This window comes from Hippichthys cyanospilos, chromosome 18 (genome assembly GCF_059441005.1).
Source record: "Hippichthys cyanospilos isolate Australia breed blue-spotted pipefish chromosome 18, RoL_Hcya_1.0, whole genome shotgun sequence".
NCBI lineage: Eukaryota > Metazoa > Chordata > Actinopteri > Syngnathiformes > Syngnathidae > Hippichthys > Hippichthys cyanospilos.
Window position 1 is genome coordinate 11,641,232 of NC_142386.1, and position 25,633 is coordinate 11,666,864.

Sequence of the window (25,633 nt, forward strand, 5' to 3'; positions counted from 1 at the left end):
AATCTAAGTCTTGACCCTCAAAAAGAGGTCTGAACTCATGGAGCCCACCAAAATGGGCCCACAAGGACAAGAGTTCCCCACAAAGACCTTGAAAACCCAGAATACGAACAAAAACAAAAACACACACTCAAAGAATGTACCACTTCCTGGTTTGGTTCATAACATCAATCAGAACATCAGCAAAAGTGTTTATCATTGTTTCGCGAGATAAAATAAGACATTTGGGGGGAAAAAAAAGATAAACAGTCTGATTTAAAAAAAGAACTACAGAAATATCCATCCATCCACCCATCATCTTAGCCGCTTTGTCCTCCAAAAGATCCATGGGAACACTGGAGCCTATCCCAGGATAGTAGGTGAAGTATAGCCGGAACAAGGAACACAAACAAACAATGATAAATGCTCACAAACACACCTGAACACCAGAACAAATTCAAGTATTCCTTATACCTACTATGCACCTTTTTGGAATATCCGGTGGAAACTGGACTACCCGGAGAAAACTCAAGCAGACACAGGATGAACATGCAAATTTCACACAGGAAGTTAGGAAACGGACGCAAACCTACGACCTCTGCACTGCGCGGTCATTGTGCAAACCAGTCTAAAAAAATGCCTGGAAGCCATAGTCAGATTTTTTTTGTTTATTTATTTTTTTCAAAGGTTTGCTGCCTTATAGCAATGTTGTTGCAAACATTTGGACAGTTTATTCAAACTGGACAAAATGTGTTTGCTTTTTTTTTTTAAATTGCAAACACCTTTGACGAATCTGTCCTGTGTGCAATGAGCAACAATTTGCCTAGGAAAGTGGCACAAAATATAGCCATGCGTGCTTACATGTGACTTCCTGAGAAAAACAGATAAGGCTTGACTCTAAATTTTGTAAGTGGATCCTGAGCAGGACGTAACAGGACCAGGAAGGTGGAGTCTACGTTCTATACTGGGAAGAGTCAACCAGAGGAAGAGTCACCATCTGGTGTCAGTGGATTTATTTTGTATTTCTCCCATTCACATTAGCAGGAAGTCAGCACACACACACTCGCACAGGAAAGGAACTTGTGTGAGCTCGCTGAAGATGTGCCACATGAGAACATGGAGTAGTTTTTCTGTCCTTGTGGCAACTTGAAGAAGATAAGCACTGACGGGACGCCACCAGGATGTCTAGGCGGGACCAGCGGTTTCGACGGGGGATGAAAGGACGGTAAGCGATGCCGTCGGTTGCCAGCTGTGGCGTGCATGTGCTTGTAGCGCACGCATGTACAATTCCTCACTTCCTGGATAAAGCAAATCAGCAGCAACAGTAGAATTTGCATTTCTGAAGAACCGGTAGTTTTTTTTCTTTTTGACAAAACCATTTATTGTAGGATTTGATTTTCCCTATGCACCACGATGAACTTTTTTTTTTAATCGGATTGTGTTGGTATTTTTTTCTGAATAATCTCATGAGGCCTGAAGAAAAAGCTCAGAGAATCTATCGGCAACATTGATGGGGCGAAAACGGCAAGAATTTCCAGTAGCACAATTAAATGAATGGTGTCTGGCCAGAGATAGATTAAATTCCTTTCACACTGAAATAAACAATATGTCCCTTTCTTTTCATTTGGTGGTTCAGTAAACCTGAGCAGGTTGTGGCATCGACAGCTTGAAGCAAGCCCACTTGACCTCTCCTCTGAAGGCTAAAGCTCGTATCCCACTGAGGTGCAAATATTCATGAGTGTGTAAGATTGCAGCAAAGAAGCAAATTGTTCCCAACACATTCTTCAGTGTTAATCGTTTCCCCTTGTGAGACAAAGAACAATGAAGACTGTTTCAGGATGTTTTAAGAACAATTGCGACCTTGAACTAGACCTGACAAGATCAAAAGAGCCAACACTTTTGCCGACATTCTCAAATGTTCACCCCTCAGTGGGGAAAGGAACTTAAGCGAGAAAGACAGGGCGAACTGGCGCTAAAAAAACGTAATTTGCGTTCTCATGAGTTCAAAGTCAAATGCGCTTTAAAAGTTGGATTTAAAACAATCTCATTGTATTTAGAACACACTTTTTCCTGTTGCCTGTGTGAGCTCTGACATTTGAAAAATGGGTCTACCGCCACATTTGAGCTGGCGAGCATAGTCTTTGCGACAGAGGCGGAAGAGGAAACGAGGCGGCGCCGTCCAGGAAGTGGCCGCCCATTGACTTTGTGTTGCTTGGCAAATTAGCCATTACAATTAGTTTATGATGGACTTCAATTTCAATTGTTCTACAATGCCTGCTCACACCTAGAATTCACCGACTGAGCCACACACACGTCAAAACATCAACTTATATATCACAAATAAGTCACAATGACTTTGCTTGTGTAAAAAGATAAAAATTGACTTTTTTTTTTTTTTTGTCATGAGTACAGGAAATCATACCTCTCCCAGCAAATGCAGCATCCGATAGGGCAAGGGGCTGCTTAGACGCCCAGGTAGAGGCACGGGTTTTTTGAGGCAAGGGCTCATGGCATTTATGTGTCCACTGAACAACTTGGCCGCAGCTGCCCCAAAAGACGGGGGCTTCGCTTTTCCAAAGCCAGATACAGATCCAACACAAAAGGGCTCCATTTTGGTGCGCTGGCGCAGGCCTGGCACAGTTTGCAGTCTAAATGTACAGTATGCCTAGGTGGAGTTTTTGCTGGTTTGGGAATTTGATAGACATTGAACAAGGTAGAATTGGACTGACGGGGGTTTGCGCCGATGTGGGTGGGACGGAACCAGTCATGTCCGGCCGCTCTTGGTGTTATCCCTCAGTTGCGTAAGTTCGAAGCGGACTGCCTTTCCTGCAAATGACACAATGGCCCGTTTGCACAGCTGTATCCCTTTGTAAGTGCTGACTGCATGTGATATGAGCATCCTTTGAAGACCGTCCTGAAACCACAAATTTGCCGCCCGCCAATACTTGTGTCACACCAGCCACAGCATACTATTCAAATAATCCTGAATTTAGTTAACTGATATATCCAGATTGTAGATTCGAATATTCTTACTGTATTTGATAGAAAAAATTCAGGGAGATCGTAGCGTTGTTGTCGAATGCAGACTGTCTCCTCCCCCTGCTGGGTGCTATTAAAATATTTTTTAACATGATCCATCCACCAATCCATCCATCCATTACTATAATTCAGGGGTCAGCAAGCCATGTCTGGATTATGTTTCTTGTTTTAAGATGGTTTACAAACGTGCCAAAAACATTTTTAACATTTTTCAATGCTGTAAAAATGTCGAGTGAAAATTAAAGTTCAACATTTCACTCAACGAAGATATGCCTCAAAACCTACGAGGTGTCTTTCTTTCACATCAGCGTGGTGGCAGGCAAGGTGGCTGTTGCAAAAAAGGGAAAAAAAAGAAGGTGTTTGATGGGCTATGGATCCCAAATGGGAAAACAGAAACATATAGAACAGAGGATTGAACAGTTCTTGGACTGAATCATTGTCATTTGTATTGAGTGGTCAAATAACAAAAACATCTTCCATGTCCAATGTTGAGAAGTCCAGTGATGTCTGAAAATAAAGGTCACATGAAACAGATAAGAACACAATCCTGTCATAGGCACATACCAACCCAATGATTTTTTCTCTGTAATGGCCCTCGGCTGCGCAGATGCTGGGACTGCGATTCCATTTTGTCTTACTGGTACTACGAGCGAGACGGACAACTGTACTGCAAGAAGCACTACTGGCAGCGTTTTGGCGAGAATTGCCACGGCTGCACCGAGAAGCTCCATCCAGGACTCGTCATGGTAGTGACCTCAATCGTCTCTTTGTCTCTATCTAGTGATGTCATTTCACTGCAGGGTCAAGCTGATTCGCTGTCAACACAACTGAGAAGCTGCAGCTGATGCTTAGTGTGCATTCAGCATATCAACAAAATCCTGCATGAAGATTGTTTTCACCAGCTGCTCAGTTTGTCTTGTGAAGGATGCTTAGTGCATAAATTGTCACGGGGGCGTTGGTTGTGGTGCGTGAGGTAAGGGAAGGGGCAAGGCAAGGCAAAGCAGAATGCAGAATCGCCATCCTTGACAAAATGGCAAACATGATTACCAACGCAAACAAAACACGAACGTGTGTGAAGAAGGCGCGTGTGCCCATGACCTCCACCAAGGTCATACAGTAATGTACTGACAGGTCGCCGGGGAGCAGAAGTACCACCCTGAATGCTTCACCTGTATCAAGTGCCAGATATTCATTGGAGATGGAGACAGTTACACACTTGTGGAACATTCCAAACTCTTTTGGTAAGTCAACAGGTTTCCATCCTGAACGTATGTCAAATTCCTTTGGTGTGGATGCTGAGATGGCTTTTGTATTGCAGTGGTCAATGTTTCAATCAGGGTGCAGCATCTTCACCCTCAATGCCAGCCATCAAGAGCCCCCACACAGTGGCACTGGTGTCACTTCCTCCGCAGACAGAGGGCCATCGGGGTCTGAAAGTGGCCGCAGGACTCAGCCAAGGAAGTGGTCCTCTGGTCACTGTGACAGCGTGAGTCAAACTTGGAGAAACGTAACCAATTGTCAATCTTGTGTTCAAATCCAACCCTGTATAATCCTTCTTCAGGTTGGACTCGGATGTCCTTGGGCCTGAATTGGTGTCTTCACTCCACATTGGAGACAATATCCTGGAAGTCAACGGCATTCCCATCCATAACGTTTGCCCCAACGAGGTTCTTGATAGCTAATTGAACCATCCTGGAGCAAAAACCTTGACAAAATTTAGCTAACTTTAAGTTTCTTCGTTTAGGTTGCTCATGTGATCCAGGACACAAGCAAACCACTTCAGCTGACCGTTGAACATAATCCACGGTCCAAGACCACCAGCAACATCCATGAAGAAGAACTCAAGTGTGTGTTTGAAAAAGTGCCTTCGACACACACGCTGCCAAACCTGGAGGAAGAGCCTGGCTCAGGGGTGGAAGCGCCAGAATCAATCAGGAGTCTCTCCAAGGAAATGCGTTCCCGAAACATCCTGTAACAATAGCGTGAGATAATCTTGGATTCACCAAAGCTGGCTTGTCTGGCTGAGTTCAACTTCCTCTTTCAGACGCAGCTACAGCATCGAAAAGTCTTCCTTATCACTTGCATCCCAAAAGAAAGACATGGTACGATCCGAATCTCTGCGTGCCAACCCTGGAGATCAAAACCATCGCATCTTCAGGCCTTCGGACCTCATCTACGGGGAAGTGCTTGGCAGGGGCTTCTTCGGACAGGCCATTAAGGTAGGCAGCTTCCCAGCCGTTGCCTCGCGATTTGGACAAAATGTACACTGGGATCTTCATGTGGCCATCAAGGTGACACATCAGGAGACTGGAGAGGTGATGGTGATGAAAGAGTTGCTCCGTTTTGATGAGGCGACGCACAAGACTTTCCTGAAGGAGGTACATCTGTGACGTCCTGCATGGAGCTACTTGTTCCTCATGGACTGTTCATTGATCTTGTCTGATTTACAGGTTAAGGTCATGCGCTGCCTGGATCATCCAAATGTGCTCAAGTTTATTGGACTATTTTACAAGGAAAAGCGCATACACTTTGTGTCGGAGTACATCCAGGGAGGAACGCTGCGAGAAACCATCGTCAAAATGGTAAAGCAGATTCTTCTGCTCATGCTACACTTGCATGTTTAAGCCTGCGCACATTCAACTTATCACGGGACAGTGAGGAATTGAACATCATGTAGGTAGGATGGTCCATTCTACAGTATGGTATCCCTAGAGGGAGGGATCCAAAATGGTGGGGAGCAACTTCTAATAAGAGAAACACACAAAAAATTCTCTGTATACACTGTACCACACCAAACAATGGAACGTTGGCTATTTGGGTTGTCACTGAAGTTTTCAACCGAGTAGTGGTTGATTGGATGTGGTGGAAGGCAAGCTAACGCTAATCTTTAATTTTCATCTTGTTGTTTTAGGACAATAACTTCTCATGGAACACCAGAGTGAGTTATGCCAAAGACATAGCAGCTGGAATGGTGAGCATTGATGCCCTATTAAAGGTCTTGACATAATCATCGCCTCACTTGATACTGTATGTAACATCTCAGGCATATTTACACTCCATGAATGTCATCCACCGGGATTTAAACTCACACAACTGCCTGGTCAAAGAGGTCAAGTGACAATTCCAGTTTAAAGAAATTCAAAATTATGCCCTTAATCATTTTTTCAATAGTACAAAATGACTGGAAAACTCACATTGGTTGTTTTGGGATCTTCTAGAATCAGTCCGTCGTAGTGGCAGATTTTGGTCTTGCCCGTTTGGTGACTGCAGCGAGGAATGACATCAGAGGTCCTTCTCTGGATCGACCTCCGAAGGGAACATTGTCGGAACTCCGAAAGCCGGACCGGAGGAAGCGCTACACAGTGGTCGGGAACCCCTACTGGATGGCCCCGGAGATGATCCATGGTGACGCTTGAGGATGGAATGATACATACGTCAACGACTCTGAATCAATATATCTTCCCTTCACTGTGGCCAACATTGTGTTCATCTTTGCGCCTCTCAGGGAAAAGCTATGATGAACGCGTGGACATCTTTTCCTTTGGAATTATGATTTGTGAGGTAGGCAAGTCATATTCAAAGTTTGTACGTTCGACATGTTACCTGGAACACAAAGGCTGCATTAACAGAGGATCTTCCCTTTCTCATTACCATGTGACTCGAGTCCAAACCATATATCGGAATGTGAAGTCAATTGTTATATCCGGTGGGCAGGCTAGGGTTAGGGTTAGGGGTTAGGGTTAGGGCTTGTCGGCTGGGCCAGGTTCATTTTTGCATGCGCCCCTCCAACACGATCTTTCTTGGCCACTGCGTGCCGGCAGCATTCCAACACCTTTCTGCTCTTTCTGATAATGGCCCTTCTGCAAAATTGAATGTTCGAAGGTGCTTTTAATTAAGCACACATTTACACAGAACACAAAATGAGCGATGCAGAAATATTTGAGATTTTTTATTTTGTTGGGTGATATGATGTTTTGAATGTTGGTATACAATTTCAATAGGGTTTCTTTAACTTCACTCCTCCGGATGAATTTCATTTGCTCCTTACGGTATTGTGCCGAATACTGTGCAAAAAACACATTTTGCACATTCATTGACACAAACGACTTGTATGACAACTGTTTTACACATCTGAAAGGCACCATTTATGAAACACTCTGAATATTTTTCAGATCATTGGAAGAGTGAGTGCCGACCCAGACTTCCTTCCTCGGCGTAACGATTTTGGTTTGAACGTGGCTGCTTTCATTGAGCAGTACCAGCCCTCAGAGTGCCCTTTGAGCTTCCTACCACTGGCTGCCCTCTGCTGTGATGTGGATGCCGATCACAGGTAACCGACCTCTGTACACTTTATCCACAAAACATATATCGGGACTGTTATCTCCGTCAAAATCTCGCAGGCCTTCCTTCTCTAAGCTGGAGGAGTGGTTGGAAAATTTGCTGATGCACTTGGACATCGGCTTGCCTCTCCGTTCCGAGATGGAGCAGCTCACCAGAAGCTTCTGGCAGAACCACCAAGACATTTCAGAACTGGAAACCATGCCCTGTTCTTCTCCACATACTCAGAGTCTCGAGACATCTCCAGATGATGGAAACAATCACAAAGATCAACCTCCTCAAAGTGCAAACTGCACACCTCAGAACGCTTGTGAGCACTTAAATCCAGAACTTGCGGAACAAAACGTGAATGCCTGCTCAGTTGCAAACACACCCTTGGTGCCTGACATCTCTGAAAGTCACGAACATGGACCGGGCCACTCAGGAGAAACCCAAAGCGAAACTGAACCATCACAAGTCAACCTGTCTCATAGGTCCAGAAGGATCTGCAGAGTTTTGTGGAACAATACCACACAGGACGACCATTCTTTGCTATGACTGCCTCATCTTGTTGATAAATTAAACAAGTGACACTGCATGTAAGGACAACCCGCAGGGAATTTTGAAAAAAAAATGATATAAATGTGTGGAACAACCTCATCATTGAATCACATATAATGACTAGTTTGGAAATACAAGTCAGGAGTAATGTTCAACTGTCATTCAAGTCACTGTAAGAAGAGGTTTGGATTGACTCAAGGGAAATAAATGCATACTGGAGAAAGTGTAGAAGAACCATAATACAGTTTCTTAATTTATGATCAAAACACTGGAGGTGCATCAGCTGTGGTGTTCAGTGGCTTATGAACTTTAGCCTGTATGCTCAAATTTACTGTGCTCATTCTGGTCACGAACATCTTTAAAAAATCTTGATAAATAAGAGTTAAAAAAAAAAAAAGGAAAAAAACTACTAATCTAAATGCATTGTTAAGTATCTGCTTTCTTCTGTAGTTTTGGTACAAATAAATCCTGAAATTAACAAATTGTTGGTACAGTATATCTTACATTGCTCATGAATAATTGATGTTGCCTTTCCTGTTATTTAATTGACCTTTGTAACATTCTTGTTAACAAACTGCTGCTTGTTAGCGCAAGGCAATCACGTCACAACACGTATGCGCCAAGCGTGCGCGCGCACACGCACACGATTTAGTTGCTTGTGTAGTGCGAGTGTCTTTTTCATTTTAGTTTTTGTAAACCCGGCATGGAGCACATGTCCTCACCGGTTCGCTTTCGCAGCAGTAAAGGTATGCGTGATTTGGTTCAATTTCCTGAATTTACCCGCAAGTAATTAGAATGTGTTCAGACATATGCTGTAAATATACTGCATTTTCCTCGACACTAGCACATAAAATTATCTTCCTAAATACTATCTGGCACCTGCTTGTATGTTCACAGCTACGTTTTTCGTACTCTTTTCGCACATTTCTTTACAACTCTTTTTTACGTGTTTACTGGCTTGTTTGCACAATGTTCCACATGCTCATTTATTTGTCATTTTCAAGCATCGTTTATGTTATGCATATGCGTGATGCATCATGTCACAGGTGTTCATTAAAAGTTTGCTTTATTTGTAATCACCAATGCAATGATGCGTGCGTGTTTTTGCTTGCGTGCATGGGCGCTAACAGCTGCGACTTTGTCCGAAAAGGAGGTAAGCAACATTACCTGTTGTTATGGATGTTGTCCGAAGAGTGTGTGTTGTGTGTCAAATCCGTCTCCACCCCGCCCCCATCCCGGCACGAGAATTAGAAGCGGGATTAAACGGGTGCAAAGCTTTGTGGGTAATGAGAGATGATTGCTAAAAGGAGGCCAGACGTCGTCTGCGGCTTGCTCCGTGAGCCCAGCTGACCTGGCCTTCTGTTAGCAAAGTTCTCACTCAAACCGTCCTTCATACATTTTTGCATTCACCCTATTTCATCCAAACTGGAAACCTTGATTTTTATATGAATGCGGTATTTTTTTTAAACTGTTCTTTTCCCTTTTTTTTTTCAAAATTTTAAATGAATGACATTTGTATGCATGTAGTTTACCTGACAGCAGGTGAGGTGACAATACAATTAGAACATAAGAGAATAATGACATCATAGGAAAGAGTTTTGGACAATCAGACAGTGAAGTGGTCGCCAGGCATTTTGCAGCACGCAACGACGCCAGATGCCTGCGTTTTCATAATTCGCCTCTTCTATCTTAGCTGTCCAGTCTGCGTGTGAAGGATGAGGATAGCGTACTCTTCCCCTTCGCTAGCAGGGCCCCGCCCTCCATCTCACAACCCCTGCACCGGGCCCGGTGTGAGATGGAGGCGGCGGGCGCCAACGGATGGCACTCCAGTCTTCCGGCATCGCCGCCTCCATCGCCGAGGGTCTCTGACCGGCCTTTGCCACCCGCCCGGAGAACGTCGGTGTCGCGGAGCATTCTGGATTCTGCGTTTGGCCCCGCCTCCTGCCCGCACAGCTCCTGGGGATTCTTCGATCCCTATGACTCGCCGGAGGTGAGAACCCAGCAAATTCTAACATGCTTTTACGCAAGAATAACATGTACAACAAAATGTAGAGCCATCCTATCACAAAGACTCAAATGTGTACAAACTAGTCAAGTGGAGCCTACGCGATCAACGGTATCAGGTCAGAGAAGAAAAACAAGATGGCGATAACTATAATTATTTTTTTTCCAGTGCTGCCTTGAGATGCAATTTCCATTTTCAAACTTGTGCCTGGAAATTCTATTTCTAGAGTTTCTTTTTCAAAAATATGGATGGCTGTCAGTTCTGTGTGAGATATGACATTACCGCAGTTTTTTGATGTGAAAGCATCACACGATGAATAAAATACCGTAGCTTCCGGACATTAGCTGCACTGGTATACAAGCCGCAGCAGCAAAAATTGAGCGGGGAAAAACGTTTTCTTTTTGGTCATAGATAAGGCGCACTGGACTATAAGCCGCAGATCATAACATTTAGATATTCATGCATTCATATTCATTTAGATGGCTGGATGGTAGTTCAAAATCAATATTTCAGTAGCATCTTCTTTTTCCCTTTGTTTCAATTGGTGGATTATTTTAGTGAAACATTGAATGAACTATGTGCAATCATATAAACTGTTTAATGTATATCAAATTTCAACTTTTATACATGATCTTGTTAGATCTGTGTTTAGACATACTTTTTATTTTTTAATAATATTTTTTTAAAACACTTTAGGAGCACAACCATTGATTCACATCTTTTCGGTTCTATTTCATAGTTGTTCTATAAATTGCTTATAAACTCACTTTTTTACAGGACCAGGAAAGAGAATACATCGGTTTTGCCTCGTTACCCAATCAAATCCACCGAAAAACGGTGAAGAAAGGCTTCTCCTTCACTCTGATGGTCGCAGGTCAGTCTTCACACAAGATGCAAAGCACAGCCCAAAAGAATGCGGCTAACTATCTGAAATGCAGGAGAGAGCGGCCTGGGAAAGTCCACGCTGATCAACAGCCTGTTCCTCACAGACCTTTACAAAGACCGAAAGATTCCCAATGCCGAAGGTCAGCAACTTCAATGTCACCCTTAGCGATTGAGCCGTTGATTATTTCATTCAGTTCACTGATGAATTAGATTTTTTTTTTTAAATGTATATTTTTCTTTTCATCCCTTGCTTCAGAAAGAAGACATGATTACAAATTGACAGTCCAGAAAATTCCAAACATGAAATGATTCGGAGTCAATTCCTAGTTTGGTGGAGTGTTTATTAAAGCCTTGGCCATTGTGTCAGAGATAAAAATAAGACAAAAATATTGGCCTGCTTTTATGGCGGATGACAAAATTGGAGAAGGTTTTTTTTTTGTTTTGTTTTGTTTTTTTTGAGAGGGTGTCATGAGGATCTGGACAATGTGTAGTTTGAAACAATGAATTGATGATCAAAATGGTTGTTGATGTATTTGCTAATTGCTGAGTTCTCGTGAATGGATTGTTGTGATCGTCTGTGTTTGCATGTCTGTACGGCTATACTTGTGAGTTTTCTACACACATTGAGAAGATTTAGGCTGGTCATCACTTGTTCGGATCTCTTTTTGAGCGCAGGGGTCAGCAACCTTTAACATTCAAAGAGCCATTTTGGCACCTGGTTTCCGCAGATAAGACAACACTGGGAGCTGCAAACATCACATCACAAAGGTAGCAACCTTGGCTAACACAAGCATGACTAAAAGCTAAACGACAAACAGAGAACGTAAACAGAAAATACACCACGGCCTTCCAGATTAAAAGGAATACATTCTGGAGTACTTGATGAATTTTTAACACTAAATAAATCTCCTCTTAAAGGCCCTTTTTGTGAACACGAATGGATTCAGATGTTGGTTCAGTCTGCTTGCTTCTTTTGATGAAAATAATGTGGCACAACCTTGGTTAAAAAAAGTTGTGCACCGTGTGTGTGTGTGTGTGTGTGTGTGTGTGTGTGTGTGTGTGTATGTATAGATATATATATGAGAGAGAGAGAGTAGTGGTTTCAAGAAAAGAACAATCAGATTGAACCAATGCAAACTTCATTAACTGCAAATTCAAATGCGCCGCGTGTTACGGCGTCCACGTAGTCAATCTGAAACAATTTTTTTATTTTCCCGAACCGCGGAAAACCGCAATATAAGGATGAAAGAGCGGCATGTGGCTCCAGAGCCGCAGGTTGCTGACCTCTGAGTTAGGGTTAGGTAGGCATTTGTGATGGTGAAGGTTAGGAGCTGGGAAATGCATGATGTCAATGGATGTCCTCACAACTAAAGTCGTACAAACGTGCGCGTGCCGGCAGAGCGCATCGGTCAGACGGTGAGCATGGTGAAGCGCACGGTTAGCATCGAGGAGAAAGGCGTCAAGCTGAGGCTGAACATCATCGACACGCCGGGCTTCGGCGACGCCGTCAACAACATGCAAAGGTCTGACGCCCGGGCTCGCCCGCTCCCCCGTGTGATTTTGACATCTGGTTTGTCGCCCGCAAGCTGGAAGCACCTGGAGGACTACGTGGAGCAGCAGTTTGACCAGTTCTTCCGAGACGAGAGTGGCCTCAACCGCAGGAACATCCAAGACAATCGTGTGCACTGCTGCCTCTACTTCATCTCTCCGTACGGACATGGGTAGGCGCACTCAAGCGATTTCGCAATTTTTTTTTCCCAGATGATTATTGTCTGGCACTCGCTGGGTCATCATCAGCGCACAGCGAGCATTCTTTGTTCTCCAAGGCCAGTTACACGTTCCAAAATGTCAACGTTGGCCTAGAGTTTTCAGATTAATTTTTACATCATGCTTTTGGGATATTTGGTCTTTCCATTTGACTGAAAATTTATAGCATTTTGATTTGTTTTTTAAGAATTCTGTTGGAGCACAATTCCAATGCAATGTCTGACTTTCAATGCTTATTTTCATTTCATTTTTCCTTTTTTCTGTTATTGTTCTATTCAAGGTCAGGGATCAGCGATTGAAAAGTCTTTTTTTAGACTACTAGAAACACTTTACAAAGCATAATTGAAATGTCATTACAAAATGATGGGATGGTTTAATCACCCAAAAATGAATCTGTGAATCAAGCGCTCTAAAGCTGTGACGTCACTTTAGCAATGTCAATAGGGATTCCAAGGCTGTTTCTCTGTGATTTAGAGCCCCCTGTTGGTGAAGGTTTGCGGCTTCTGTCAGCTTTGTGTCAAATTTAAAAACATTGCCCGCCATTGAGTATTCTTAGTAGGAACTTGAACAGCCTCTCTATGGTCTAGCCGGCTTTGTCATTTCCAGTAGCTCTAGCAGAGGGATAGAATAACTACAACCATGATACCTCGACAAAATGAAAATGTTTGACCGAAAACCAAATATGAGAAATGCTTGGCTGAAAACACCCTAAATAATGAATGGGGAAAAAAAATAATCCTGCGCATTACCTTGCGGCAGCCAATTGATTTTGGGAACAGACAGTAACATCACAATCAGCGTTTTGCTAAGGGAGGGATGAAAATGAAATAAAACTGCATACTATGGCCCTAAATATTGATCATGTTCAGTATTAAAAAGAGGTTAAAGTTACTCATTTTAATGTGATCCTTTTTTTTGGGTAAATATGAAAATATTTATCTATAGTAGTCAGTTTTTTATTTTTGTTTTTATTCACTTGAATGGAAGAGATAAGCTTAAATATTTTAATTAGGTATTTGAAACTACTGGGACAAGTTGGACCATTTACTGTAATTGAAGGTCCTGTATCATGGTTTTTTAAACATTCTCCAGTCAAATATATGCAAAAAAATGATCAAATCATACCTTTGTCACTTTAATTTTAATTCCTTGAGAAATAAGTGAACCATCTAACTTGACTGAAACCGCGCTTCCACCATATGCCTGCCGTGCTTCCTTCATGACTATTTCTAAACCTGATATGTCAAGAAACTAACAAAAACGCTAAGATAATCTTTTGGTATGTAAACATATCTGCGCAACTGTGATTTTACAACGTCAAAAAACTCAAAGCTACACGTAAATAGGAAGCGTGTAGCAGAAGAAAAATGCCCTATCAAAACAGTTTTTATACAGCAGGAATTTACTGTACAAATTCATCCAGTGCACATGCTTCATTTCTATGCAGCAAAGCTAATGTGTAATTAACAGCCTTGAAATCTCCATCAATGCAATTCTTGGAATCGCGCCAGCATTCATTTGTAATTTGTACGGCAAATCCACTATTGTATTATCTGCTTGGGTGGGGCCAGTGTTGAGAGCTCTGAACAATCAATCCATTGAGCCATCCTGGATCATGGAAGGAAAACAACACCCTTTGGGGTCGTTTCGGGGGAAGTTGGCCATCACAGCACGCCGTTGGCGTATAGGTTGATGTCGTCTTCTTTTTTTTTTTTTTGCTCGCTAGTAGTCCCTAGAAAAAATAGAAATTCTGCAATGCTTTTTTTCTTGACAGGCTGAAATGCTTTACATTTGTTGCCTACTAAGCGATGCCCCTCTTCTTTTTTTTTGTGTGCTCGTATGAAATTCAGATGCTGTTTTTTGCGCCATCAGAACTATGTTTTCGAATGTATTTTTTCCATTTGAATTGTCTTTTGGCCGAAAACAGTGCTTTTTTTGCCGTTTTTCTCTGAAGACTTTCTGAAAATTTGGTGCGTCTCTCGGATTGCTTCATTTAAACCTAGTTTTTGACCTATGGTTGACTAATTTTTAGCAATGACATGCACAGTTTGGACTCTAAAACAGATTGTATTCGTGAAAATAAGAATTTAAGAAAGACTATGAAATGGATTTAAGACACTATGAAATCTTTGCTCCCTGATTTTTAACAGAGGATTACCAACGATGTTGCCCGTGTGACAATTTTTTTAGGTTGTCGTTGGTGCAGGTTTCGTGACTACAGACTTAGTCTTAAAGATGCGGCCATGCCGTACACCTAAAAACATTAGGGCAGCGTTAAATTTGAGACCTGCTTTTAAAAATATGGTCGCTTTCAGTTGATGTGGTAGTTGAGGGACTCATAAGTCACACTCGTGTGTGTGTGTGTGTGTGTGTGTGTTTGTGAATGTACAGCCTGCGACCTCTGGACGTGGAATGCATGCGGGCCCTGCACGACAAAGTCAACATCATTCCTGTGTTAGCCAAAGCCGACAGCTTGACGCAGGCCGAGGTGTGCAGGAAGAAGCTCAAGGTAGGGCCCTCAAGGAAATGCTAACGCTAACACGCACTCACCCGTCCAATCGGCTTCAAAGCATTTTCCAAATGTAAGCTTTGGTTCTTTTTTGTGGCATACGAGATCCGTGAGGAGCTGCGTCGCTTCGGGATCAACATCTACCAATTCTCCGACTGCGATTCGGACGAGGACGACGACTTCAAGAGGCGGGATCGGCTGCTCAAGGTTCCGAGCTGGCCGCCATGCGCTTTTCATTAACAATCAATGCGTTTGGGTGACGGCCGGTATGTTGTCTGTGTCCGGGCAGGACAGCGTCCCCTTCGCCGTCATAGGGAGCAACGTTCTGGTAGAGAGTGCTGGCCGCAGGTTCAAAGGTCGCGCGTACCCTTGGGGAGTGGTGGAAGGTAGCGACGCATCGGCTGCACACACTCAGCGTTTTAATATATACGTTCACAGCAGTATAAACAATGACGTAATTTGCTGCCGTTTGAAATAGTTGCAGATTTGTTTCTTTTGGCCGGGGCGTCAAATAGCGCTTCAAGTTTCATTTAACAGGAACGTGAACCCTGGTCAAAGCCCCATCCATGAAACGGGAAGCACTCTTTGATCGAATGGAAGACTTGCCAACGACCCGCTACTTGAAGGGGACTCACTGTGTATGTTCCAGTGGAGAGTCCGGCCCACTCTGACTTCCTGCTTCTGCGGGACATGCTGGTGAGGACGCACATGCAGGACCTGAAGGACGTGACCCGTGAGAGCCACTACGAGAACTACCGGGCGCATTGCATCCACAAGATGACGCGCATGGTGGTCCAAGACCGCAAGCGCAGGTTTGTTCACAGCATCCCGTTCGGACCTTCTTTGCTGCGTCCTCAAAATTTTGTCTTACCTTAAGGTTTTTACCCCTCGTATTTCGCTAGCTTACGTGAGAGGCATCAAGAAGAATGTGGCGCGGATGTCCCGCTGCCTCTCGCCGCCTACGACGCCGAAAAGGAAAGACTCCTCTTTGAGAAGGACCAGGAGGTATGCCGCTACTCTGGTGCAGTCAATCACTTGAAGTAGCCAAGCAATGTCTCTGTCCACTCGCTTCACTGATGCCAGTTTTGTCAGTCAGTCACCTGTTAACGAAGGAAGTCAAATTGTCCATCCGCCCACCGCGATACATTGGGTTGATTAATTGAACGTATAAACAAAAATGGCGAGGGAGGGAGGGAGGGAGGAGATAGATAGCACAAGTACAAGGTATGAAATTAGCTTTTATATAAAATATGATTTTATTCTTTCGAACGATATTAGCCTGATAATGATACTTGGTATATGTACTTGCTCTTCTCTGGACTAAACCATTCTATCAAGACAGCAAGTGACTCCCAAAGCCACAAAGTCAGTCATGCAAGTGATGTCACAGCTGCTCAGGACATCAGCAAATGAGTCCATCCATGTAAGATGACGACATGATGAACGACGCAGGGAGTCAGGCTATCACATGAATAATTCAGTGTGCAAGCTAGTTGAGTACGCTCATCCATGGTCTTTCTGATACTTTCACCTGCTGCAAGATTCATTCATGATTTGACTAATAGATTTTGTGTTGAAATGACAAATTGACTCACTAACAGCCTGTTTATTGATATGAGGTCTTTCATGCTATGTCTTCAAGGGAATTGTACAAATCTAGAACTGCTGTCGGTGATAGCTGGATGAAAATTCCAGATTGCTACAGTATGTTGCTATATTCCATCCATCCATTAACTGACGCTTTATCCGGGGTCGGGTCGTGGGGGCAGCAGCTTGAGCAGGGAAACCCAGGCTTCTCTCTCCCCGGCCACGTCCTTCAGCTCATCTGGGAGGATCCCCAGGCGTTGCCAGGCAAGACAAGAGACAAAGTTCCTTGATCGTGTCCTGGGTCGTCCCCGGGGCCTCCTCCTGGTGGGACATGCCCGGAACACCTCACTGGGGAGGCATCCTAACCAGAAGCCCGAAGCACCTCAACTGGTTCCTCTCAACGAGAAGGATCAGCGGCTCGACACTGAGTCTCTCCCGGATGACCGATCTCCTCACCCTATCTCTAAGGGAGAGCCCGGACACCCTGCGGAGGAAACTCATTTCAGCCGCTTGTATCTGTGATCTCTTTCGGTCACGACCCACAGTTCGTGACCGTAGGTGAAGGCAGGAACGTAGATCGACCAGTAAATCGAGAGCTTTGCCTTTCAGCTCAGCTCTATCTTCACCACGACAGACCGGTACAGCGTCGGCAAAACCGCAGACACTGCACCGATCAGCCTGTCAATCTCCCGTTCCATTCTACCCTCACTCGTGAACAAGACCCCAAGATACTTCAACTCCTCCACTTGGGGCAGGACCTCATCCCCATGGGTCAACCAGACACGTTGGATGCTGGACCAGAATTTCCTCAAATTCAATCGTACTTAAAAAGATATGTTCCAAACAAAATCAAATGCGTCACAAGCTGCTGCTGGAGTAGTGTACAATTCCGTTGCATGCAATGAAACCGATTCAGTTATTTGCAAGATGTTGAAGGGCCAAGCCAGCAGGCATCAGAGATGCCAATTGTGACTCCTGTCAATTGCTCTTTTTGACTGAATGTGCCTCTTGTTGGTGTCGGCAGCTGAGGAGGATGCAAGAGCTGCTGGAGAGGATTCAGGAGCAGATGCCGAGCAGCCGCATCTGAAAGGTTAACCTTGATGGACTCCTGTGAACGCACCCGGCGAGAGCGCAAGTCCATCTTGGAATAACTTCTATCCAAGTGTTGGCATGTCTGTGTTTTTCTATTGCATGGTCTTTGTTTTTACTGCTAGTGGTGAGGAACTCAAATAAAAGCCCTGGAAAAAGCAGGCAAACAGATATTGTAAATGTAATCTTTATTAAGAATTTTTCTGATTAATGTTGAGGGCCCTCACTGCTCAGGCCTTGTTATATAATTTAACACTTTCACCATAGGGAAAACAGCCATGCTTGTATCAATATATAATATCAATATATGGCGTGAGGTCCAGTGTCCCAAGTCCGCCTCCTACATGGTCCCGCAAACATGCACCACAACACAAAGCAGCATTCATCATCATAATCGGAATCAAAACAAGTCCGACGTGCCAGCGTGCAGCACGTTTAAGTCAGGTCACAAGATTACAAAACGCAAATGCAGTCACAATCTAAAGATTACAAGAAGATAAACTTTTTTTTCCTCCTTACCTTTTTCACATTCAACCCCAAAAGCAAAATTCAAAACTTTTGCTTTTCATTCATTCAGTGTGTGTCATCACAGTGATGAAAGGGGTTCAGGCACACACACACGCGGGCTTAAGCATGCTGCAACTTTCACGCAATCCAAAGATGTGATTTTTAAAAAAGAAAAGTCAATTTGTTGTTTTGGTGCTGTAAAATGAATTTCGGATGATCGCCTGCTTGCAGTTTGTGTAGTGTGCAGCAGAGGGCGCTCAGGCAAACTTCCTCAGCAAGATTCAGTGCGCCAGTGTGGGGTGGTCTTGCTGGTACGCCGCAGCACTGCAACAAGTTCCTCAACTCACATCCACAAAGGGGTTTAAGACGTCTTCATGCGTCTGACCAGCGACGCGGCCATTTCCTTTGCGGGCGCGGCGACGTTCAAGCCAGTTTGATAGAGCCGACGGGGAAGGTGGGCACCGTTACCATGGTGACGGACGCCTGACCAACCAGCTGAGGGTGTGGCGCCAGCACGGCCGTGGGTTTCCCTAACGTCGCCGTCGTCACCTGCTGGCTGGTTGCGCCGCCGTTGGGGCCGGACTGCGACGGCGGCAGCGCGCGCTGGGCGAAGGTGTGCGCGATGTGACCCACAACGGTGGGTTGCGACACACCTTGCTGGTATAGGGCGGGCAGGCGGGATGGCAAGGGCGTCCCCAAGCGCGCCACCGGGTGCACGGTGATGTGGCCGATGGGGGCGGGGCCGGGCGAGGGGGCGATGTGCGGGAGGTGCTTGTGATTGGCCGATAGGGCCTGACTAACAGCCTGGATGACGGAAGGGTGCGAGGCAGGGGCTTGAGGGACGGCAGCGTGGGCGATAACGGTGGGCGGGGGGGCGCAGGGGGACGGGGGTGTGGCCAGCAGGGCCGCGTGCTGGATGGAGAGGTGGGGGCCCAGCAGCGGCGCCTGCAAGACGGGGGGTCCGGCCGTCACTCGAGGGAGGGGCGTGGGAGCGTCCTCGGCGCCGTCCTGCTCCGGGTTGTCTTCGCCCTCTGTCGGCACACGCATACATTAAAAAAAAAGAGAACACTGAGATAGAAGGCATCTCACTAATCAATATCCATAGCAAACAATTTGCCACTCCCGTGTTAAAAAGGTACAATATTGAAAACTAGTGGTGAACTGAGGGAATAGAATGATTTTGAGAAATACACTATGGTGTCTCAGAGAGACCATATTTCATAAGCTACCACCACCCCTCTACGTTTGCGTAGGTATTTGTCGCATTATTGGTCCCATTACCGTAATGATTATAAGAATATCTGATATAGAAATGCGCATCTGTACGCCATAACTTGATTTACGTGGCCGATGGTTGCAAATGAAGTAGATGGAAAGAAAATTGTGTCTTTAAAGTACCATTAATATAAGACACCCAGACTTTTGACCTGACCACAGACTACACATAATTTGAGTGAACCAGGTCTGTTCAAAAGTGATCAGTATGACCAGCAACAGCATCAGGCTGTCAGCGTCAAAGTGTGCAGTCATTTACAAGTATTAAGCTGCCTTTTTTTGTCTTATCCGTGCAAACCGGCTCTTTAAACGTCAAAGGTTGCCGACCCGTGCACTAAGCAAACAAAACGGCAGACAACATGATACAAGTTGCGCCAAGCAAGCAAAACGGACAAAGGCAGCACACGTAAGTGGGCATAAGGCAACGTACCCGAGGCGGTGGAGGTGGACGCCTGGTCATCGTCGGGCTGGACGCTTTGCCGGATGATGCGTTCGATCTCCAGCGCGTCCATCCGTTGACTCAGCTCTTTTTTCAGCTCGGATAATTGCTGCTGGATGGCGATCTTCTCACGGGCCAGCCGCTCCATCTCGTGCTCGTACTCTTTCTCCTTGCGCCGCAACGTCTGCGTCAGCCCATTGTACAAAAAAAGTCAACTACAGCAATGTGAGACTTATTTCTCAAAAAAATATACGTAGCAAATGACTTCTTGGCAATTCTATGGCATGGAGGGTGGACACCGCCTCCCGATTTACATCTCCTCAGGTGTGCACCTTTTACCATGGTTATCACATGCCCGGGCGGTACCTGGATGTAACGTAAGGCGCTGCGCAAGACGCTGAGGTTGGACGTCTTCTTGTCATCGACGTTGGGGACATTCTTCTTCAGCGTCTCGAAACATTCCTTCAGGTGAGCGCGCCTGACAAATACAAAAGAGCGTATGTTTGGCAATAAAAATGGAATTCATTTGAAGGCATTTTACACATTTATGCAAAGGTGGCAATCTTTATGGAGGGCAGCGTATGTCAAATATAGCTACTTGTACTCGGGTGCAAATATAAATACATACAAATGTGATCTGATGAAACCACTTGAAATAAAACTTGCTTGCTGTATATTTTCTGTGTAAAAGCGACGAGTAGTATGTTCCATTATTACCCAGTGCCTAATTGTGCGGCTTTTTCTGATGAATCCTAACTTTACTTTGACATGAGGCAGAGCCTAAAATGAAGCCTGGCGGGGTAGCAAATGGGATGGGGGCCACCAACCTTCCAAAAACATCTATCAGCACAGCTCACCTGTTCTGCTCTAGCTTGTTGTGAACCTCCCTTGTTCCCGCTCTGAAAACAGACAATGGTAAGCACAGACACGTGCATGCAGGAATAAATTCTGCGACGACTTATTCAAATGTATATTTAAAAGAAAAAAAAAAAAGTATATTTTTATAGAAAAAAATGCATTTTCAAAAATCATTAGCTTTTTGATATAATACACAATTTGCCTTTGGAGAGATTTTCAACTTTTGGCAATACAGTGATCCCTCGTTTATCGCGGGGGTTATGTTCCAAAAATAACACGTGCAAAGTGAAATCCGTGTAGTCAGCTTTATTTTTTGTAATTATTTTACAATGCAATACTGAATTGTAGAATAAAACCAAAAATCAAAACCTGTTTTAAAGCCCCAAATTTGTTTAAAACAATAATTTTAATATAGTAATACAAGGTTGGAAACATTGACACTCGCGTATTTCACAGTTCCAGCTGTGCCTCTTTGTCCTGACTCCGCTCCGCTTTAGTGTCTGTTTCTACCGAAGGCGCAGGCGTCTTTCTCCGAGAGAAGAACATTGTTATGGGTAGTTGTTGGCGCTCTTTCTTATCCGTACCAAGAAGATTTTTATAAACGGATATGGCCGGACATCGAATTAAAGTGAAGCCTCTTATATCAAAACAATACACCTGAAATTTCAATTTATTACAAAAGAAATCTAGGTAAAAGTCAGATTTCCAAAGATGTGCATTTCTCCTGCTGTGTGGTGTGTGCATTTGCTCTGGGCACGCCCACGAGTCACGTGATCGGCTACCAGAGACCAAGCTGTCAATCAATGTGCTTACTAGAACGTTCAGAACGTGTGCGTGTGTGCTGAGCTGAGCGCACACAGGTGGTTACAGGAGAGACGAAAGCAAGCTTTTGGATCCTCTTGCCTTTTGGAATAAATTGACAAGTGAAAAACCAATACAGTACAGCGTCAATATTTTATTTTTAGACAACAGTAAAGCCCCTGCGCCAATCAGGATTCAGAGCACTATGCACTGTAAAAAATATCCACATTGTAAAAAATCTGTGAAGCGGCGAAGCCGTGAAAGATGAACCGCAATAGAGCGAGGGATCACTGTATATCACTTTTTTTTGGGAAATTTACCTGTTTCGAAAATAGAATACTATAAGACTTATTTTACGGCACTAACCCTCCGGGCCTCCTCTTGGCATTGGCCCCTCCTCTTATGTCGTCCAGCATAAGGCCATTGTTCCTGAGGTGGGACGAGGGCGAAGCCTGGTGGGAGGGCAGGGCGGGACGCAGGGCCGGCCCGTCGCCGCCCACTGGGGGCGGGTACCCAACAGGAACTTGAGGCTGCTGCGACTGGCTGCATTTGATCAACCGGTTAGCAACATCTACTTTGACTTGGGGGGAGCACAGCAGCTGAGGGGCGCCCGGCAGCCGTGGGGGGGAGGGAGAAGAGCCGCTAGCCAGGGGCGGGCCGACGAACGCGCTCGCGGCCAGAGGGAGGGGCGCGTGAGTCGCCGTGACGACCGGCATCACGGGGATGACGGCAACGGGCACTTGCGGGGGCGGGGCCAGAGGGGGGGACGGCCGCTCGTCCGGGCCGATGCGATCGGCTCCGGCGGACTGCGACAGCGGGAAGTCTTCCGCCTCTTCCTTGATGAGAGCCTTCACCTTGCAGTGATCCTCTTCTATAAGAGATGGGTAATGATGTCATTTTCTATTTATAGCATATGCTTTACAAAAGGCTACAAGGTGGACAAGAGGGTCACACGCGAGGCTCGGTTCCAACCTAACAAATTGACCACAGATGAGAAGGCCCACCTCTGTCTAAATATCAGCTGGGACAGACTTCAACTGAATTGAACGGCTCACATAATATCACCAGGAAATGAAAAAAAAAAAAAGGAAAGGAAAACATCATCGGAAATGTGTGGGAAATAGTGTGGAATTGCCTGTGGAGTTGCCATGGAAACAGTCGCCATGTCGGGAACATCCCTATTGCAGGGATTCCTCCGACGCATTTCGCAGCGCACGGCCAACATTTGATACAACCGCGTGCTAATCACATGACTTCCTCATGCTGCATGCATGCACACACACAAATGTGTGACATTCATTCAAATTAGACTGGTGGAAGTTAAAAGTGTCTGTTGCATTTAAACAATAGTCAATTAGACAATATGTAGGAGGGGTCAAACTTTGCTGTCAATCAACACATTTGCCATTTAAAACCAACATATCAAACAGACATTTTACAAAATAAAAAGAAGAAAAACGTCTTTTGGGGGTCAGAGTTTGCAGTCAACCAACCCTATACTGGGCACGGCAGCCCCTTTTAGCCAATACTCTAAACAGGCAAAAATGGCTTCTATTTAGGCACATGTTTTTCTATTTTTAAATGAGAGAAATCTAGGATACGTTAGAATTTAAGCAATGGTGTTTCGCTTTCGTCCGTTTTGCCTATTTAGACTATGAACCGAAAGCGTCCATGTGTCCGGTAAAGGGTTAAGACATTTGACATTTAAAACCGAACAGGGCTGGCAAAGTCAGAGAAAATAAAAATAAAAAGTTTAATGTCCATGTAAAACAGACATTATCCAAAATTTTAAAAAAATACTGTGTTTTCTGTAAACCAGCTGACTGATCGTTTTGATGGTCCAAAAAAGATAATCAGTATCAGCAGCATTTAAAGAGCTAAAATTTCATTTATATTATGAATGTGCTGCACATCATTTTTTAAAAAAAGCTACTTGAAAACTTGAACTTTCGTCAAAAGTTGAAAAGAAAACGGAAGGCCAGAAAGACAAAGTAGTTGTAAGTGGCACGCGTGCACGTCACTTTCCACGCGCCAGAACTCTGTGCATGTGGACGTCAATTATGCAACTGGGAAGGAAAAGCTAGGTCGGCTTGGAGGGAGGGGGGGGGGCTGCCCCTCCTATCATTGTGTGCGCGTCTCGGTGCAGGCACGGGGTGTGTGTTGGGAGGAGAGGAGAGGGGAGGGGAGGGGGTCCTCACTAGAGACCCGGACACGTCATCAGAGGGTGACTCACGTAGCCCCCAACACACACACACGCACACACATACATACAACACATTCCTTCCTTCAGCGATCATCTACAACAAACTGGCACAGTGCGCGCGTGCACACGAGGAAACCCACTACCCCTCGTCCGCGCGCGTCATAAACCCGCTATTATGTAAAAAAAAAAGGTTGCGCGTGCTCGTCGCAAGCTCACGCCACTCAAAGTGGGCCAAGTGGATTGCGCGCGCGTGACACATATCTAGCACACATGGCCTCACTGACGTCACACATAGATTGGGGGGGGGGCGTAGAGAAAAATACGAAGAGAAAACGGAAGGCTCGTGACAGGAACTCCTCACTGGCGACGTGCACGCGCATGTGCGTGCGTGGGATTCGCCCCAAAAAAAAAGTGTTTCCGCGTAGGGTCGGGAAAAAAAACAATCAGGAAAAGCCATACTTAGAAGCAGATTTAGAGTTTTCGCGGATCAGAAACCGGAGAAGCGAAAGGAGGACCGCGGGAGACTCGTTGCTCGTTTCTTACCGTGTATGAGGCACCGCGGTTGCGCCTGACGTTCGGTCAGATCGGTCCTGTCCCGCTCGGCCTGCCACTCCAGGAAGCGGGCGGCCTCCAGCAGCGTGTCGATACTCATGGCGGAACCGGGACTAAGCACCGACTACGCCCGACGAGACTTGACCAGACGAGGGGCGAGTTGAGGAAAGCTTGGCGGTAGTGGGGGGGGCTGGGGGGTATTGGGATCGCGAGATGGGGGGCGGGGGGTGGGGGTGTCGGTGGGTTTGGCGCGCACGACTCGGCGTCCCCTCGCGTTACTCCCTAATCCGACTGGCTCGCTCCTCGGCGGGCCGGACTTGGCCGGTCTCGTCCAAAGTGTTGGGGCGACAAGATGGCGATGAGGCTCGCCCGAACTCACAACAAGCTTTGAGGCGTCGCACGCTACGCTACGCCCTTTCGCCGTCTGGCCCCGCCCAGTTACTACGGCTTCCGCAAAACACGGATCTTATCACGTGCGCCTTCTTCGCCACTCGTCTGCCCTCAAAACGCCCCGGGAGCCCTACCGAGCCCCTGTGACGCCATTCGTGCCCACCGAAGGCGTTAAAACGCCAAGTGGCCTCGGTGACGTCATTACGTTCGCACCGCAGTCGTCACGAAGGGCTCCCGTCCGCGTGAAGATACTTCTGGGTTTTGGCGAAGACCGCGTGGCCGCAGCGCGTGAATGCCGCTTATTGGCCGCCTTAGCGGCGGCCAGCCAATCGGCGACGAGAACAACAAGCGTGGTGCTGGGCCACATGGGCGCCCGCCCGCCCGTTCGCCCCGCCCGGACCCAGCGCGAGTTATTGGCATGGCCTAGCGCGTGACCTGGAAGCCACGCCCCTGAGCGGGAGAGCAAGTCCTGTCGCAATGACGTGCACCAGTACTGTACTTTGAGAGCGGAGCCGCATCCTACAGTAATATTGATGATTGGTAGCATTCTTTATCTGCTGTATTGTATAATTAGTCAATTTTCTTGACTCTCAAAAAACGATTCTGATAAAAACAATTATATAAAAAGAATAGCCCCTTGTCATTCACAGTAGTTTTCAAACATTCAAAAAATTTACTAAGTTTTTATTTGTCCAAAAATGATCCGTGTTGGCTCCCTTTTAAATACTTATTTTAGCTTCGATTTATCACTATAAATATCATTGCTATGAACCATGATTGAGAATTGCTAGCTAGGAACCAGAATCCAAGTTAAGAACCAGAATCCGAACTGGAATTGTTCAGGGTCAAACGATCCTCTGTCCTGTGAGAGAT

At 45.5% G+C, this 25,633-nt stretch overlaps 3 protein-coding genes across 4 annotated transcripts; 2 read left to right on the forward strand and 1 right to left on the reverse strand.

Moving 5' to 3' along the window:
- The first annotated feature begins 964 nt into the window (after positions 1–964).
- LOC148408979 (LIM domain kinase 1-like) lies at positions 965–8,969 on the forward strand. The gene is made up of 15 exons (XM_088440084.1): positions 965–1,201; positions 3,623–3,761; positions 4,147–4,256; positions 4,334–4,501; positions 4,577–4,682; positions 4,760–4,986; positions 5,060–5,234; positions 5,307–5,393; positions 5,466–5,597; positions 5,927–5,986; positions 6,059–6,124; positions 6,234–6,420; positions 6,521–6,576; positions 7,188–7,345; positions 7,416–8,969. The coding sequence occupies exons 1-15, from the start codon at positions 1,158–1,160 to the stop codon at positions 7,888–7,890; spliced, it is 2,190 nt and encodes a 729-aa protein (XP_088296210.1). The 5' UTR covers positions 965–1,157; the 3' UTR covers positions 7,891–8,969.
- On the forward strand, positions 8,502–17,906 carry LOC148408980 (septin-5-like). 2 transcript variants are annotated; one of them, XM_088440087.1, is made up of 13 exons: positions 8,516–8,639; positions 9,024–9,046; positions 9,587–9,883; positions 10,676–10,772; positions 10,837–10,923; positions 12,183–12,306; positions 12,370–12,504; positions 14,942–15,059; positions 15,165–15,266; positions 15,349–15,445; positions 15,709–15,871; positions 15,962–16,064; positions 17,671–17,906. In XM_088440087.1, exons 1-13 carry the CDS (start codon positions 8,597–8,599, stop codon positions 17,731–17,733), a joined length of 1,452 nt encoding a protein of 483 aa, XP_088296213.1. In that variant the 5' UTR covers positions 8,516–8,596; the 3' UTR covers positions 17,734–17,906. The 2 variants fall into 2 exon arrangements, with proteins under 2 accessions (XP_088296212.1, XP_088296213.1); XM_088440086.1 differs by lacking the exon at positions 9,024–9,046 and having other exon boundaries at positions 8,502–8,639.
- LOC148408981 (max-binding protein MNT-like) lies at positions 17,907–24,894 on the reverse strand. The gene is made up of 6 exons (XM_088440085.1): positions 24,362–24,894; positions 21,982–22,486; positions 20,814–20,855; positions 20,323–20,434; positions 19,948–20,140; positions 17,907–19,273 (listed from the first exon to the last, which is right to left on the reverse strand). Exons 1-6 carry the CDS (start codon positions 24,468–24,470, stop codon positions 18,666–18,668), a joined length of 1,569 nt encoding a protein of 522 aa, XP_088296211.1. The 5' UTR covers positions 24,471–24,894; the 3' UTR covers positions 17,907–18,665.
- Between the last annotated feature and the right edge of the window lie 739 nt (positions 24,895–25,633).